The 19,028-nt window shown below is 42.8% G+C and overlaps 1 protein-coding gene across 1 annotated transcript in view; it reads left to right on the plus strand.

The window, feature by feature from the left end:
- Positions 1-19,028, plus strand: part of fras1 (Fraser extracellular matrix complex subunit 1) — a 411,473-nt gene that overhangs the window by 138,207 nt on the left and 254,238 nt on the right. Inside the window, exons 6-9 of the mRNA XM_078170455.1 lie at positions 944-1,077; positions 4,309-4,392; positions 9,545-9,646; positions 13,517-13,708. Of these exons, the coding sequence (XP_078026581.1) occupies positions 944-1,077; positions 4,309-4,392; positions 9,545-9,646; positions 13,517-13,708 (512 nt within the window). The remainder of the gene's footprint in view (positions 1-943; positions 1,078-4,308; positions 4,393-9,544; positions 9,647-13,516; positions 13,709-19,028) is intronic.

Below are 19,028 nucleotides of genomic sequence, written 5' to 3' on the forward strand. Positions count from 1 at the left end.
ATGGGCGAGGCCTTGACTTGTTTTATTCAACCACTCCAGAGTATTTTGCTCTCTGTCTTTGTTTTTATTCTTTTTTAATGATTGTTGTGTGTAAACCATAAGTTGGCCGTCAACCGCAATACTGCTGCAGCTAAATGTTGTCTTTGGATATATAATTTTCTAAAACAATACCAAGAGAATATGTGTAATTTATCATTTCTTTTCCTACAGTAGTTGCTTTATACAACCATGTTTATTTAATTGGGTCCCAGAGATTTTACTCTAAAGTCAGACGATGTGAGTTTGGTGCATCCAACCACACAAAACTGCAATAAAAATGTAAACGCTCCCGATGCAAATCTTAACCAAGGAGATAAATGTTTTTCATATAGTAAATTGATTAATGCTGTCAGGGTTACAGTGGCGAGTGATACAGAGCATTATTTCTTTGTGTGTCGGTGTGATTGTTGCTGGAAATTGGCTATAGCTGGTGACTTCTCATCATCATTTAATGATTTTCCAAATTACAACCATAAAACAAACAATCCTCTTAGATCAATAAATAAATCCTGTTCAATTCATTATATTTTTTTGACGCCTATTTTGAAACTCTGATGACCCTTTATATTTTAATTTGCTGTTTTTGATGTACTAACCTCAACACTGGTCCGGTCTTCAGTGGATTATTTAGAGATCACTCAGAACGGTTGTTGTCACGACAAACCCTGACTTTTAAGAGTGCGCAGAGCAGCTGGAGCCGAGCTGAAAGGTTAATCTCGTCTCTAATGATGTCTTGGAGCAGCTATGATGCATCCCAACGGTTAGCAGCTAATTAGCGACCTCTTCCCCCCCCCCCTCATTGTAAATCAGTGAGTTTGAGGGCAAACAATGCTCCAACAGTTAGCTCATTACCTGACAACCATTATCACTGTTTACTCATTCTGTGTTTGTGTGTGTGTGTCAGAGTCTTGCTCCTGGCAGGGGACTGTATACAGAGACGGTGAAGAGTGGAAGCCCAGCCAATGTTCCAGATGTGTCTGCAGCAACGGGGACGTCCAGTGTTCAGTTGTAGAGTGTCAGCAAGTGGCCTGCAAACCAGTGAGTTTCTGGAAATATAACACACAGTTTTTTTTTAATGATGTCCATGCTATCAGTTCCACCAGCTCTGTGCCTGCCCATCTCAGTTGACTTTGTTCAAACTCAGTGAATCTATTGGCATGGGATGTTGAAGGAACAGTCTGACACTTGTGCTTTTTTGTGAAATCTGCTTTATTTGCCTTGAAATCCAGAAGTCAGGGCAGAAAACAACACATTTAAATCAATACATAATTGATTATCTGTCATATTTATACGCCTATTCTTAGAATGGGAATGGAAGCCATGTATGTAACACCAGACAAAGATGACCTTGTTTTCTCTTCTTACATTCCTTATTGCTGGCTTTATTGTCGCATCACTCAGAGCAATTTTTCACAAATACAGACTTTTGATTTGTTTTTTTTTTTCTCCAAATCACACTGGTACATTATATGTTACAATGAGGTGGAAACATTAAAATAAATCCCTCAGGAGTGTGACGAAAGGCAACGCCACCACTCAAAGGCTAAATGCCACACGCTCATCTTTGAGCTCAGATGTACTTGAGGGCCGTACACATGCCGCGTCTTTAACCGCCTGGAAAACACAAGGTTAGGTGCTGGGTGCTACTTTTGTGCCTTTTTTTTTTTTTTTCGAGCCAGCTTTCAAGAGCGCGGTGGGAGGTTGCGTCGGAGGTTTCTAAGCAACCTTAACAAGCATTGTATCAAAGCCTATTGTGTGTGGCCCATCATCTGTGGGACAGATGTAGAGCTCTGGCAGCCCTGCACCAAAATGATCAACTTTTCCATATTTGCCACAGACTGATAATTACGGAAGAATGCAAAGATATCTGTCGACTATAATGGTTGGTCCTCGTCACATGACATGGGGTGCGTCCTGCTGCGTTCCAAAAGTTGAACTCATCTCAGAGCGTAGTTGTAATACCCTGAAAAATGAGTCCTTAGGAACACATCCACAACGTGGCGGCATTGCTCTGGCGTAGTGCACCTGCCGCGCATCTTCACTGAAAACAATGAATTTGAGGGCGCAAAAAACACAGCATGTGTATGGCTCTTAACACCAGTGGTTCTATCAGCTGCTGGTCCAAGGAATGTGTACTTCTTCGCCTCAGACACACTGGGCCCGTCCCAATACCCACCCCCCACCCCCCGACCCTACCCCTACATTTGTGCGTTCCTGTGAGGGGTAGTGGTGTCCCAATTCCTTTTTGCGTGTAGGGGTAGGGGGCACAACGAGGGGTAGTGGGTATGAAACTAGCTCTTAGGAGCGAGGGATTTCAGATGCTGACTTGACATTGCCATGGCTACCACCGAGCAAGAGACGGGGAAAAAAGTTCATACATAGCTAACGTTACCATCGTCAGGTTGCTTGTTAGCTAGCTAGCTAGCTCGCACTATCTGGCGTCTGTTATCTGTCCTGTTCTGCAAAATTGTCTGACTTTTTACATTACGATAACACGCCAGCTAGTATAACTATGCTGCCTCGTAATGTTAGCTGGTTAGCTAGCTAGCAGAAGTCCCCTGTTGTCTGTCGTTCATCAAACGAAGCATGATGAATGCGGCAAATGCGATCGGTAGGATGAATGAGACTCCATTGTAGATGCCAGTTGGAAATGTAGATGGCTCGCAGCTTCCTGTTTAAAATAGTTACATATGTATGAACGTAACCGACGCGGTGACGTAGTGAGTGGTGTCCCAATTCCTAGGGAAACATTTGTACCCCTACCCCTCGTTGCTTCATTTTGAGGACCAAGGGGTAGTGGGCAAGGGCTAAGGGGTAGTGGACAAGGGGGGGGTACTGGGATTGGGCCATTATCTTTCTGGACTGCATGTGCAAACATTTCTATCATTCATTTTAAGTGGTGCTGGACATCCTGTTGTCTCTTCCATGAAGCCACTCAGGTGCCCTGGGAAAATCAAATGTCCGTTCATCCTCTGCTTCATTAGTTGCTGCCATAAAACTCCATCCTGATGACTATGCCCCCACCAAGGAAGTCCTTTGCATCCAAGGAATTTTATGGATCTAAAACAGCTTCAAAACTTTCCTGGCAATTTCGTGTCTTTTTCAACCTGTTCAGCCTGCCTGCGTTATTGAGTGCTCCTGCTACCTTAAATCTCTCCCCAAGTTTAGTTGACTTTGACCTTACACTTAAACCTGACATGATGATTCTATTAGATCAGAGGAATCTTCTGACAGGCGCCTTATCATATTCTGTTCAAAATTTAAAACAAATGTTTAGACAGTGCATTAGTTATGCTGAAATAGCCAACTATTAACAGACTGTGTTGTTTTACCCCGTGTCAGTAGAGGGTAAAATGGATGGACCTGCACTTGTATAGCGCCTTTCTCGTCTTCTGACCACTCAAAGTGCTTTTTACACTATGATCCCATTCACCCATTCACACACAGATTCACAGACTGGTGGTTGAGGCTACCATACAAGGCGCCACCTGCTACTCAGTTTTCAACACACTCACACACAGTTGGAACAGCTATTGGGAGCAATTTGGGGTTCTTGCTCAAGGATACTTCGATATGCAGACAGGAAGAGCCTGTGATTGAATCGCTGATCTCCCGATTGGTGGACGACCGGCTCTACCTAATGGGCCACAGCTGCCCCTCACAGCAGCACCTTCAGCACCCATCTTCCCGCTTCCAGTTTTAGCCATAAAGTATGCAGCATAGTGAGAGAGCTAGCCACCTATCCATCCAAGATTCAGCTGGTTTTGTGATTGGTTGATTTCGTCGACCACAGTCAAAACTTTGGAGGCACCACATGCAGTCACATGATGTCTCCAGTGTGTACTACTCTGCTCCTTAAAACCACAGTTCTCAAATTCTCCAGTCGCAGTCGTGGAAATTTCTCTTCGATTCCCAGGTTAGATGAACAAGATGTAATATGTTACATAACGTTAGAGTTGTTGGAAGGTGTGTTTCACAGCAGCACACTCGCAATTTCTCCAGACGATTTCCAGACTTTGTACATAGCTCTGTCTCTGTGCTGGAGGCACAAAGATGAGACTGTTACTGATCATATGTAACACTTAGTAAGACTGTATTCACCATAATGTCTGGCCATATTGTCACTGCACATCTTTACAGTGCTCTGTGTGGTAGACTTATATCATACCACAGAAGAAGAATGTGGATTTGCACTCACTGGTTCAAGTATCATAGACCATCTGTCTGTCTCTGTCTTTACTGACTGTTGTTTTTCCCCTCGTCCCTCAGCATGAGAACTTGGTGATCCAGCCAGGCCACTGCTGTCCTCAGTGTGTGTCCAACCCCTGTCTGTCTGCTGGGAAACAGTACCAGGTAGGTAACTGTGTGTGTGTGTGTGTGTGTGCGCGCGCGCAGCTGATGTCAGCTTATAAATCTGTACTTATATGACCTGGCACATTTTATACTGTTTTGTGTTTCTTTGCACAATCTGTTAGGATATGTTGTGATGACAGCAAGACTTTGACAAATGTGTGTGTGTTTAATATTGAGACGAAAGCAGTCCAAGCTTTCTCCTCTCCTCTCCTCTCCTCTCCTCTCCTCTCCTCTCCTCTCCTTGTTTCTGTCCCTGATTCCTTTCCTCTCCTTGTTTCCTCACCTTACTTCCTTGTCCTTCCTCATTTCTCCTTGTTTCTGTCCCTGATTCCTCTCCTCTCCTCTCCTCTCCTTGTTTCCTCACCTTGTTTCCTCTTTCTTCCTCGTTTCTCCTTGCTTCTGTCCCTGATTCCTTTCCTCTCCTTGTCTCCTTTCCTCCCCTTGTTTTCTCACCTTGTTTCCTCTTCTTTCCTCATTTCTCCTTGTTTCTGTCCCTGATTCCTCTCCTCTCCTCTCCCCTCCTCTCCTCTCCTCTCCTCTCCTCTCCTCTCCTTGTCTCCTCTCCTTGTTTCCTCACCTTGCTTCCTCATCCTTCCTTGTTTCTCCTTATTTCTGTCCCTGATTCCTTTCCTCTCCTCTCCTTGTCTCCTTAGCTCTCTTGTCCTTGTCTCCTCTCCTCTCCTTGTTTCCTCACCTTGATTCCTCACCTTGTTTCCTCTTCCTTCCTCGTTTTTCCTGCCTCTGTCCCTGATTCCTTTCCTCTCCTTGTCTCCTTTCCTCCCCTTGTTTCCTCTCCTTGTTTCCTCTTCTTTCCTCCTTTTTCCTTGTTTCTGTCCCTGATTCCTCTCCTCTCCTCTCCTCTCCTCTCCTCCTCTAATCTCAGTCTGCATCACCTCATCTGCCCTGCTCCTGCTTTCTCCTGCTGTGTTTACAGTATACACACTCCTTCTCTCTCTCCCTCCCTCCCTTGCTGGCTGCCAAGTATCTCCTTTGATCATGTCTGGGTGTCCCATCCAGTCTAATGTCTGTGTGTGTCTTCTTAAGACACGCACATGCCTACACACACACACTGATGCTCATGTTTGCGTGGTCAGGACTTCAGATGTGTGTCAAGACATCTCAATCTGTGATTTAATAAAGAGAATGATATATGTCACTCAAACACATCCTTATAGAAATACACACATGCATGCACCGACATGCACATTATACTGTTAATGTGTGTGTGTGTGTGTGTGTGTGAGAGAGAGAGAGCAAAGCAACATGAAGTACCACCTGCATTTTGTCATTTGCAAGGAAGTTAGTAAGTCGGTCACAGCTAGACTGACTCAGTTTGTGTCTGAACGCCTGGTTGAGTGTGGCTCGATGAAACTGACTGTTATCGCTAGCCTATCCTAGCTAGCACTGGGCGAATTTTCAGCACGTTTCACCTCAAACAGTCAAATTTGTGATAATAGGAACAAAGAATTTTCTATCACCACAGTCAGAGCAGTAATGTTGGAAATGTGAATCCCACACTGGTAAAAACTTGGCTGTAATCTCTTTGATAATTATTGTCCTCTTTCTTTGGAAATAATGAACTCATTTTCATCCTCCAGACTTTAAGTTGTTAAAAGATCGAGATCTAGTTTGAAAAATTAAAATAACTTTTTGGATTTAAAGTTCACTTTTGTGTGTTTTCGTGTGCTTTGGGGAGCTTAGTGTTTCAAATTGTGTGTGTGAGAGAGAGATAGAGCTTTGGGAACCCCTTATTTTTGGTTTGACCCCAAGTTGAGAACACTGATGCTTATTAGACACCATAAAATTGTGGTACCTATCATTTTGGGTCTGTCTATCATTTTTGTTTCTGTGTGTCTTTGTATTTGCAAATGCCTTGTGTGAAGAATGTCTTCAAAGATAAGGATGTAATTCACATTAAACATGTCCAGAGCTGTGTATTCACATCTCATTAGATCAACATGTTTGCTCAGGTTAGAACGAGGCTGTGTGAACTCTTATTGAACCAAATGTAAGTTTCAGTCTTCTACAAAGAGATCTGTGCTTCAGTTTATTATCACTCACTCTGGCTTTAATTCACATATATACTTAATACAGGTCTGAGATGTTCACGGAGCTCTACAAAGTACTTGCAGGGTTTTGATCCCTTTGACAAATGGCTGTGATAAATGTTATATCAGTGAAAAAGGTCTTCTTTCTTGTGAAATAATGAATTAATTTGCATCCTCCAGGCTACAGTCAATATTTAATCAAGCTCTTCAAGGCTAAAGACGAGGAGAGAAGTGAGGATTTAATCTGACAACCACAGGAAGTTGACCCCAAATTGAAACAGATTACGTATTTAAGGTTCAAAACACATCAGGCGTGGAGCCGCTGTGGGACCGTCTCACTTCACTTCAGTGTCCCAACAAGGGAACGAGAGCACAGATCAACACTGTCTCTATCCTGTCCATGGCTCTTTCTGAACCATCACCACTCGCTTAGCACTGATTTGACTTTTTGCAAATCACAAGACATCAAGGTTAGAACTGGGCAGGTTCACACTGGAGGTGGAAGTGCCACAAAGCACCTCTCAGCACCCAGGCTGAAGGAGCACTTCAATTGCAAAATAACCATTTGTAAATCAGTTTGTCGTGTCACGTTACCTTGAATTTGTGAGGGAAACTTTGTTTTTCTTGCACGCCTCCACGGAGAACGGCAGACATATTGATGTATTGTTTGACAGCGGACCATGATTAACAACAGCCAACAGCCATTTTTTAAGTGAAAATGTGTTTACGACTGGATCATCATCATCGGAAATGAGTACAAGTTGTATGTAAACGGATGTTTTGAGGTAGTTTGGCTGTTGTTAAACATGTCTAGAATTAATCAATAAATCAATATGTTTGCTGTTTTCCATGGAAGCATGTGAGAAGAATGAACTTTTCCTCCAGCATTCAAGGTAACATGGCATGACTAACTGATTTACAAATGGTCATTTTGTGGGTGGAGTATTCCTTAAACCAGTTGGGCTGTTCACACAGGACACACTGAGGCACAGAGCTCAGCAACCGGCTCACGATCTGCAGCAGTATTATCAGTGTCTAGTCTATTTATTTTATGAGCTGCGGGCAAATCTGGCAAGAACACTCACTTGTAATCTATAATGAATGCTATAAAGGATATATTAGATATGATATAAATGATGTGATTCTTGTGAATTATAGAAAATGCTTCCCATGCAACCTATTACACATATTTGTGTCTAACTAGAGAGCGACAAGCACACACACACACACACACACACACACACACACACACACACACACAGAGGCAGAGCTCTAGGTGGGATTAGAAAAGAACAGAGGAGCACAACATTATGACTTCTAACATTATGAAATCTTGTTATATATGAAGCCGTCCTGTCATGAGGATATTCCATTTTGTAATTGTGTTTTTTTTTTATATAATAGTGTCTTTTAGCAGAGAAATTATTCTCTTGTTTCCTGCCCAGGGACTACAGATGAAAATGAGCTTATAGCTAACTTAGCTTATAGCTTATATGCACCTCTGGTTGAACAGCCAGGTGACTGCTTGTGCAACCACAGACATATCAGTGGAGGTGCTTCTGTGTACAGCGTTAACATGGCCTTGGTTTGAAACGTGAAAAGTAACAGTTATATGTACTGTAGTCTAGATGTTTAAACAACTCTTTATGATCCTAATCAATGCCATGCTAACACTGGACACTGAAGCGCCCTGGTATGTCCATGGTTGTACAACCAGTCCCCTGGCTGTTCACACCAGAAGCGCACTTCTCTGCACCGGTCAGCTGTTCAATTCTGCTCAGGACAGTGTTAATGAAGTACAGCTGAACATTTAAATATAGTAATTTAAATGCTGCTTAAACAACAGAATATATATCTCGAAAGAAACTACACATTTCAATCACATTTGCTCTGTTTTTACATTTAAACTGGTTAATCACAGATTAACGCGCCAGAGCAGCACTGTCCCGAGTGTTCAAAAGTTTTACTCTGTTTGTCTCAGGGCACAACAGATATCTTTCCTTTCTTCTGTAAATATTCGGTCTAATAAACACGGAGGCGTTGATCATGTTAGCGCAGGGCTACCCAGAGCTTTACATCTGTCCCACGGACGATAGACCTACACACTTCTAAACAGCTCCTGGAAGAAGATCAGCTCTGCACTCAGGATTTCAGGTTAATAGACTATACGATGCATTTTAAGGTTGCTTAGCAACCTCAGACCCAACCTACCGCAGCGCTCTTGAAAGCTGGCTCAAAAAAGGCACAAAAGAAGCACCCAGTGCCTGACTGCATGTTCCAAGCGGCATGTGTCTTCTGCAATATACAGTAATTCACCTGGCAGTGTTGTAACCTGGTTTTATGTCACTGTGCTGTAAAACATTGGGCTGTTTACTGGTTTTGTCTGTACTGGTTTTACTAGATAAACCTGAATCCAGCATTTTTGTCCACTGCTTAAAAAAAAAGCTTTCAAAAAAGGAGAAAACAAAAAAAGCATTTTTTTCATCATGGCAACACATATGAATATTTAGAAGAAATAAAAATACACCAAAATACACAGAAACAGGTGTTAGCTTTAAATAATTGGTAATTCCATTAGTGTTTATCAGAAGTGTTCACTGTCTCTTCAAATGGCTAATTAATTCATTGACTAATTGTTTCAGTGCCTTACCCTGATGGGTGAAGCTTAATGTGTATAATTATACTAATGTGAATACCTCTGTGTAGATGTGTGTGTGTGTGTGTGTGTGTGTGTGAGTGTGTGTGTGCGTGTGTGCAGGTTGAACATATACGGCTGCCGCTCCTGTTTCCTTCAGGTTTTGAACTTAGAAAGATTCATGTTGATATTTGATAGCTGGTATTTGTTCCGGACAGCAAGTGTGTGTGTGTGTGTGTGTGTGTGTGTGTGTGCGCCATTCACACTGCTTAGGCTTTCTACACCTCTGTAGCAGCACACAGAAAAGACGTCATTGGATTTAAGTGAGCTTTGATTTTGCTACAAACAGCCTGTGATTCACAGTGTGTAAGACTGTGTAAGTGTGTGTGTGTGTGTGTGTGTGTGTGTGTGTGTGTGTGTGGTTTGGAAATGGTCTAAGTGTGTGTATCTTTTGTGTGTGTGTTGGCAGCATGGCGAGCAGTGGCAGAAGAACACCTGCACCACATGTGTGTGTGACCGGGGTCAGTCCAAATGCCATACACACACCTGTCAGCCTGTCACCTGTGAGAAGGTGGGTAGTCTTACACACACACACACACACTCACTGAAATTCAGTTTCATGCAGAATTAACCTGATACATTTGGCTCTGGGTTGACACTAAACTTATGCAAGGCCACACAGAAATGTTTTCTGTTAACACACACACACACACACACACACGCAAAGGGCACACACACACACACACACACACACACACACACACACACACAAAGGGCACACACACACACACACACACACACACACACACACACCCTGTCTGACATTTAATTGTTAATTGTATGCAAATTTGAGCTCGCAGTTTCCATTCTGTGCCGGAGCTCTTGTTAGTAAAGTCAGGGAGGATCATAAAACGCAATCCAGACACGACAACAACAACAACAACATTTCAGGGCAATGCACAAACAAATACATTATATGACATTACATACAAGTGACAACTAAAATAAAAGATTAAACAAAATCAAAATATACTAAAAACATTACATACTGTAGGCTATATAAAGGAGGTCAAGTTGTCGTGCAGTTACACAGCATTAATAAATAGAGAAATGGAAAAACCATATGCACAAGAAAAGTTTTTAATTCTGATTTTAAATGGACAAAAGTTGGGAAATATTTAAGATAATCAGAGAAGCTAAATGTAGCTTCACTGTGTTTGGTTCTGACTGGAGGTGACCAGCTGATTAAAGATCTAAGGGCCCAGCTGAGTTTATATTCTTTAAGCACAGCAAAATGTATTTTAGCCTGAAGCCATGAAGTAATTTATAACCCAGCACCAGTGCTATAAAAGCTTTAATCAAACTTAAACCATTAAAAACCTTTAAGAAAAGAAGAAAAGTGCTCCTTATTTGAATTAAACTAACGACCCTGATGAAGGTCACAAGCTGAAACACATTGGTCTGACAGTACAGTTGGTCTTTGCACATAAAGTGTTGCTGGAGTTTTGACCTATTCAGACTTTTCCTCTATTTATGCACCTTGGAAAGAGGTGAAGTTGTGCCAGAAATACCTACCCTGCTTCTTGTTAGAGCTGCAGCAGCACTCTGAATGTGCTGCAGTGGTTTTAATGGTCTTTCTGGGCAGAAACTGTTGCAGTAGTCTACCTTGCTGGGTTTAGATGCATGACTTTCTGTAAGTAAAAGCTGTAAACTTTTTTAAAACAGCCCACAAATATGTAGTTTTTAACAGTTTCAGTAAACTGTTTGAGTTACATTCACAGTTTGAGTCAAACTTTGACTCTGAAGAAGACGCAGTAGCATTGAAACGTCAGTTTGTTTGCACCCTATTAAAAGCTCTGCAATTTTATCGAGTGCTCCAGCCTCCTTTCATTTGAGTTCAGTCATTTTTTGAAGTGGCCCACTTGATTTACTGTCTACTATTTTGTCCTGTGCTGTGAGCACCGATCCAGTGTTTTTGGCTGAAGCGCAAGAGTGCCTTTCTTCAATATTACATCAATTGGCCAAAGGGGGGCGCTATAGTAACCGACTGAAATTGCAAACTTTGAATGGGTATATCTCATGCCCCGTATGTCGTAGAGACATGAAACTTTGCACAGAGATGCCTCTCCTCATGAGGAACACATTTGCCTCAAGAACCCATAACTTCCGTTTATATAGATTTTCCACCATTTTGAATTTTTTGAAAAACACTTCAAATGGATCTCTTCCTAGGAAGTTTGAGCGATCTGCATGAAACTGGGTGAACATAATCTAGCGAGCAATATCTAAAGTTCCCTCTTGGCAAAAGTTGGAAAACTTACTAAAACTGAGCTTCTATAAGGCAATGAATATTGCGGAGGGCGTGGCTCATCACATAAAGGCGTATAACATCTCAAGTGTTTCACCCATCACCACGCAACTTTGTAGGCATATGACCACACATAATCTGAGGGGACCCCTCCATTATTGACCCCATCAAACAAAATGGGGGCGCTAGAGAGCTCATTTCTTATCTAGGCCTAACCGCCATATGTAGAACAGGACGCCTCAAGGTGACTGGAGAAATTGAACTCTAATTGGCAACTGGGTGGCGCTATAACAACAGAAAAATGCTTCAAAATGGCTAAAATGCGACCGATCGCTGTGGCTCCCCCTGTGGACCAATGTTGGTGTTTTCTAATTTTTGGTATGACTAAGTCACTAATCACTAAAACTAATCACTGAAACTGTCAGTGTGTCATTCTGTCTGTCCCACGTTTTTCTACTCACTGACGTGGTCAATCTATGTGAAACTGCACATAGGCATTGAGGATTGGCATAGGTAGAAGGTGACAAAGCTACCAATGGCTATGGACTAGTTCCACTCTAAACAAACACTACCACACACTAACTCCAAGTGTGTAGCGGTGTATTTATCTGCAGAAACTTGCCTGTATTTTTTCATATTCTAATTATTTTGCTGTGTTCAGGACATTTGTGGGCACGGCAAGGTCGCTACGCACACCGTGGACACAGCACCTGAAAAAACCCGCCACAAATATAACAGAGTGAAGCACCAAGCAGACAAGGCTTGTTCCAAAATGAGACTGGGGTTGGCTTTCAGTTTCACTTTCGCTGGCTAAGTTTACAAGTAGTAGTCCTGCAAGTCCTGCATAGTTTACCTTTAAATACCACGTGGCAATGTGGGGCTGAAAAATGAAGCTAACAAGGAAGTGTCAAAAACCGCAGTTCCTTTAATGGCCACTGGAGGCTGACTCCAGAAGTGAGTCAATCCCCATAGACCCCCATGATATAAACATGTTTACAGCCTGGTACAAAAACAATTTGGTCTCTATAGCTAATTTTTCTTCCAGACAGCTATACATGGGATGAATTTATATAAATCACCTGTTTACATTTTAACGAGGCTCAAAGTTATGCATAAGGGTGTGCCACTTTGAGTGACAGGCTGTCAGACGAAACTATCCTCAGCTTCTCAGTCAGATCCACGCCTCACTCCTGCACAGCTCCAGCCTCTCGCCCAAATATGGCTTCAAAAAACCAAGATGGCGACGGCTGTAATGCTGAACTTGAGGCTTTAAAACGGCAGCCCACAAACCAGTGGGTAATGTCACAGTAGCCATGTCCATTATTTTTACAGTCTATGTTAAATACCGAACGCACAAACTATTGAGAAGCATTAAGGCCTTATGTGCTCTTATAAAACCTATAAAGAGGGAACACTTGCCTGGAGGAAGCACTTATCGGGCTTCCTGCTGTTACTGTGAAGCCAGTGGAAACCCTTTTGAAGCTCTTTGCTCTTTTACTTAAAGTTTCCATATTTTTTTAAAACTTTACCTAAAAACAAAAGTAACAATGTCCTCAGCTCCCGGCCCATCCCCTCCACTGATGATAGTGAAACAAAAATGTGAATCCAGCAGTGCAAAGACAGGATCCCAGTGGACACAAAGCCTCTAACCACCCCTCTGAAATAAGCAGAGATACAAGGAGAAAGGAGCTGAGCTAATAACCACCTGCTCTGTTCTGTTAATTATTGTGATTTGGATAGACTTTGAACACCCTGCCTCAACTTGGAGAGGAAATTAGAAGTTTCCTATAGCAGCATGAAGTGTCTGCATGAGATACAGAGGATCTCAAATTCTCAGCTGTGGAAGAGTCACATCTGCGGCGTCAGTAAATCTACACCTCTCAGCACTTTCAAATGAAGTTGTAAGAAATGTCTGGTTTAAACTGCTTGGTGTGTTTTCCCTTAATAATGCAACACACACTTCATCCTCTTATCTCTCTCTGCTGAGACACACGCACAAACAAAAACTGCAGTTTTATAAGCTCCTTGGATTTTCTTTGTCTTGTCTCACAGCTCAGCTTGCATCCCTTCACTCCCGTCATCTGTACTGTACATGAAAACCAAACAAACACAATCTGTGCTGCTTCCTTGCAGGGTCAGACCAAAGTGAAGCGTGCTGGTCATTGCTGTGATGAATGCGCCGCTGCCAAGGGAAGCTGCCTGTACGAGGGCGCGGTGCGGTACCACGGGGACATGTGGAACGGTACAGGCTGTGAGTTCTGCACCTGCAACCGGGGTCAGGTCCTGTGCCAGAGGGCCGAGTGCAGTCGTGTTGAATGCCCCCAGGTGAGCCTAAGATAACGCGTCTTCATTATAAACACAAAGCAAATCTGACCTCATATTGGGAAACTATAGACTTCAGTTTTGGTGTCACAAAAATTTCTTTGCAGGCATAGCTCCCCTCAAAGGCTGGAGGAGAATCATTGGTTTGATCACATTTCCTGTAGCCAAGCCAGAGAGCCAAAAAGTTGAACCTAGCTAAACTTAAGCCACAGTGTCATCCAGCAGCACGTTCCTGGTGAAATACCTTCTAACATGAATGTCACTGGTCTGCTGCTTACCTGACAAATACTAAGACAGAAATTAAAATGATTTCTAGTGTGACAGCCAGAGTTGTTTGATCTTGTGTTATAATATTGAAAATTGTCGCACACAATTCTGGTGTTGGATCAGCCTTCAGACTTATGGATATATTTCTCAAACTGAACTCCCCGGGAACAAATTTTACCTTCTCACCAGCCACTTGAATTTTCTTTATTCATGGACTCATCATGGCCAAGTTGGTTTTATTAAAGGCACTTGGAAAGCTGCTGCTACGTAACGATCAGCATGTGTTATGACAGGCTGCCTTCATCCTTGGCAATGTTGTTTTTAATTTATTTCCTCCTCAAGGTTTTTTTGGGGAGGTAGTTCATCATTATCCAAATGGAGGATCTAAGGGTGTTGTATGTTGAACTGAATGTAAAGGCAAGTTTGTTGTCTTGGGTTATACAAAATAAATGTAGTCTTAAGTCTAGTGAAAATGTCACGAGGTAAGATATTGTTTTTTTATAACTCATCTGCGTACATAAAGTTCAAGGCTTAAAGTTGCACATAATTAAGGGCTGGCGTCTTTAAGTAAGAGGCTGTCTGCCGGTAGTGTCCTCAGCTTCTCAGTCAGATGAGTCAGATCCACCCCTTGCTCCTCCACAGCTCCACCCTCTCACCTAAATATAGTCACTTCTGGTTCCAAAAACAAGATGGCGGCGGCCGTAATGCCTGACTCGAGGCTTCAAAATGGGACCAGTGGGTGATGGCAAGGTAGCTACGTCCATTATTTTACATTACAACCCTTGTTTACCTTTATTGTGCGGCGGCAACCTCTAGTGGTCATAGTTATTATGACAGGAGCAAAGGAGGAAGTCAGGTGACATAGTGCAAAAAGGAACAAAGCGTGACGTACATTATGCAAGTTATGCAACAAACATACCCAAACCATGATTGTTTCCTAAACCTAATGGAGTAGTTGTGTTGCCTAAACCTAACCAAACTGCGTAAATCACAGATTAACTTTGGAAAAACCCCTGAGGGTTGAGGGTTGAGGGTAGGAACAAACAACCTATAGGCCTGTTTCCACTGAAGAAGTTCCTGGTACTATTTGGGGGGCAGGAACTACTACAGGAACGTCCTCTCACTCGGCCCTCTGAACCGCCGTGTCTCCACTGAGAGAGCGGAGTAGGAGGAAGGTTCCTGTAAAGTTACCGGGCTCTGGATGTGATGTAATCGTTGCGCGACCATTTTGACCGGGGCGACGTAGTGGCGTAGGGACGCTGTTAGCTGTTAGCTGATAGCGGTGTCTGTAATAACTCACTAAACTCACAAAGTGGCCCGTGAAAAAAAGATTTTTTCCAGCGGATGTCTTAGTTACAACATGATTGAGCTAACTGGAGTAGTTTCATGTCGTATCCGACAACGGGAGGCTTTTAACAGATGATGTCCTGATGTTAGCTTTGCTGCTGCTGTTAGCTGTCCCTGTCAGCTGCAGCCTGATGCTTTCTAGACATCGTGACGGAAAAAATATGTTTTTCACGGACCGGTTATTGAGTTTGTTTACATGGCAGTGGAAGCTATATGAACGAGCTAACCCTTGTCTGCTGAGTTTTAAAAATGCCGGCTATTTTGTTGCTTTCTGTGGACATCACATCCCTCCTTGAGTATATCCAATCAGCACCAAGTAAACCCCAAGCCCCAGCCAGGAGTCTTTCGGGGCCGTTCTGAGCACCTACCCCGAGGCAGGGACTTGTTTAGCCCCTGTAAAAGTTCCGGATCTCTGTCCTTCGGGGGTGGTTCCTGCGGTGGAGACACGCACCAACGGCCTCGGCCCTGTAAAATTACCCCGAAGTTCCTGCGGTGGAAACGGGCCTTATGTGGTCGTAATCAGTGTTAACATGCAAATTAACCCACTTTAGCTAATTAGCCCAGCTGACCAAGTTTGAACTGCTCATACTAGCCCATTAGCTATCTGTCCAAGTTAGTCAGCTAGCCTGCAACATGAATACAGTGATGATAGATAAATAAAATAGCTAATACTTTATTATTATTTATATAATAAATATAAAATAATTTTATATAAATAATTATTTTTATATTTCAAAATTTTAGTTCCTCCTTTGTCATTCAAGTTTGCTGGTTGATAACCTGCTGAAATGAACTCTACCCAGTGAAAGTTTGCTTGACCCCCAAGATGAAATTCCACTGTTTATGAATATTACAACAGCTGTTCTTTCAGAAATATTTCTATGTTCAAAACTCTTATTTCATATTTTTTTCTACCAACGTAGCAAGAGGCAATTTTTCCACAACACTTTGAGTGCAAAACAAGATGAAGCTCCACTTACAGTTAGTCAGCGTGAATCAGCAACGTGACACCCTGACCTGTATGAATACATAGATAATGTGTGTAACCCGAAGGGGTCATGTAGAACTTGCTGAACTTGCTGCTTTATTAATAATTAGTGTGGCAAATAATCTTTGGACCCTGATTCCTCTCCTGCACGCTCCACCTGCTCCAACCTTTTCTATCAAAGTTCTCTTATCCCCCAAAATTCAACATGTCAGCACCCAGAAATCCCATTTCCTGGCCTTCAAGTGTGCCACTAAAAAGTTAATGGAAGATGTCGCAGTTACTTTGTTCACAGTTTCAGTGTAATTTGCTGCAGTGAAATGTACCAGTTCACGAGGTCTGATGTAACTATCTCCATTGATACTTAGGAGATTGGGTGGAATGGGAGAATTGGGCCATCGTTTGAGGTTACAAGGTTGGCTGCCTCCATCGGAGATAATTCACTCAGTTAAGGTGAAGTAAATTGAAAGGCAAGATGAGACCATAATGATCTGTGTGGAAGCTGAGTACAGCTGCAAAAAATAACAGGGGTTAAGTGAAGTTGCACTACAATTACAGCTCTGGAAACTGTCTGGCAACATGAGAAAATATCACTTACTCCCAGCTACACATCAACCTGATGCCACACTTTCCCTGAAAGCATCACATCTGTGGACTCAGTGATACCATAACCATGTCAAGCCAGCCTCAAATGAACATGACAGCAGCATCCGTGGTCGCCTTCATGTGAGGACATGTTATCTGGCCCAGTTAGGAATGTAGGATGTTGGACGTGGGAGTTTTTGTGACAAAACAAACACGGCATTTGTTAAGGTTATCAGCCGGTGTTCCCATAGTTACTCTTAGTCCCAAAAATGACCCATTTTGAGCTCTGTGCCGTGTCGGCTCAACACCTCTTCCAATGTTTTCTTGCATCAAGCAGATTTAATGATATTACTTTAATAACCCCTGCCACAGCCAAATAAGCCCTCATTAATCATGCTGTATGGTGATAATTACAGCTGGTAAGTGTCATTAGCCATAAGTAGCATAACTGGCATTTGTCCAGCTCTGAATTGAGCAAGGTCACTCTGCTAAGAAGATCACAGTCATGCAGTTCTCACCCTGTGTGTGTGTGTCAGTGTGCAGAATAAGTAAGAGAAGGTTATGAGATTAATGACATATGTGGGTCAACAGGCAGAGAGAGGCGCTGGGGAGCAGTGATTGGGGTTATTATTCCTTATTGTGCCATGTGCGCTGAAAATGTGCTGTAATGGTCCTGTGAGGAGGTCTTATCATTAGCAAACTGCATTAGTGGCATATTGCCATTGTAATGTGCAGAGCTTATAACCCCCAACTATATATTTTTCATGTTTAACTCTTCTTAAAGGATTACAAGGTCTGAGCAGATTGTGAAAAGCTTTTAAAAGCCAACAAAATCAAAAATACATGGTGGGCATTTTGGAAAACAGGGCAGATTTTCACGCTGCAATAATTACATCATGGAGATACAAGGTTTCCAACCAAGGAACTGCTGGCAATGCTGTGTAAACATAAAACATCAGCACATGGAGCTGAGTCACATCATTACGATCCATAAAGATGGTTTTGGACAGATATGCCACAAATTTGTCTCTCTTCTCTTTTCAATCTGATCACAGTGTTTCCCACAGAATTAGAAGGTGTTTTAGTTTCACCTTAACTGCGCCTCAGTTTTTGCTGCTCCATCTGTGTCAAGAATGTGGAGCAATGAAAAACTGAACTGTATATATATTCCATCAGCGTACTTAATGAACAGTCCAGCTCCAAAAATAGAAAATCAAAATAGGGATTCACGATGATATTGGAGCGTCATTAGTATCGGCTTCTTCTTCTTCTGGTGTGTATCCTTGGACCTTCAGCTCCGTTGAGCCAAGCCAGTCCAGTGTGTCATTGTCCTGGTCAATTACACCACGATTGCCTTTCAGTGGCTGGTATTTGGGGCAGCTGGTTATCATGTGTTCCACAGTTTGTAGTGGATCTCGGCATTCGCAGAGGGCACTGTAAACTAGACCCCATTTTTGAATTGCTGGCCGGGAACATCTGTGGGGTCTTCATTGTAGTGGTGGAGCCTTAATGGCCTTAATGGTTCTGCTGACTTCTACGGGTCCCTTGGTCCCTCCATCTTGCCTTGACCCAGGCAGCCTTGGAGGTATCAGATGGTGTTGTACGGAGTTGCCCGCTGTGGTTTCTCCATAGCAATCTTGTGGAGGAGGTGGGATTCACTCGTATGTGCCTTTTGAGCGAGGGCCAATATGGCTGCTTTTTGTCTGATCTCTGCTGGAGCAATTCCAGCAAGGACAGGCAGTTGGTTTGTTGGGGTGGCTTGTAGACATCTGCAGACAGTCATTAGGGTGGAGTTGAGTGCGGTGTCCAGCTTCTTGGCACGGGGGCTACGGCACCAGACTGGAGCACAGTACTCGGCGGATGAAAACACCAAGGCCCTGGTGGAAATGTGCAGTGTCTTTGTCGTGACTCCCGATGTGAAACCAGCTACAGATATTATAAGGTATTGGCTGATGGAATTGGCCAAGAGGCTTTTTTGGACAATTAATACTACAGTTAGTATCACATACATTGAAAAGTGTTGTGTTTCTTGTCTCCATGTGCTGGTGGGCAATCACGATAAGCGTATGCATGCATCATATGATGTTAATTCCACTACAGAAGAGACTTGATGATCACTACAGTTAGGGAGGGAAAAAA

Source organism: Epinephelus lanceolatus, chromosome 9 (assembly GCF_041903045.1).
Source record: "Epinephelus lanceolatus isolate andai-2023 chromosome 9, ASM4190304v1, whole genome shotgun sequence".
NCBI lineage: Eukaryota > Metazoa > Chordata > Actinopteri > Perciformes > Serranidae > Epinephelus > Epinephelus lanceolatus.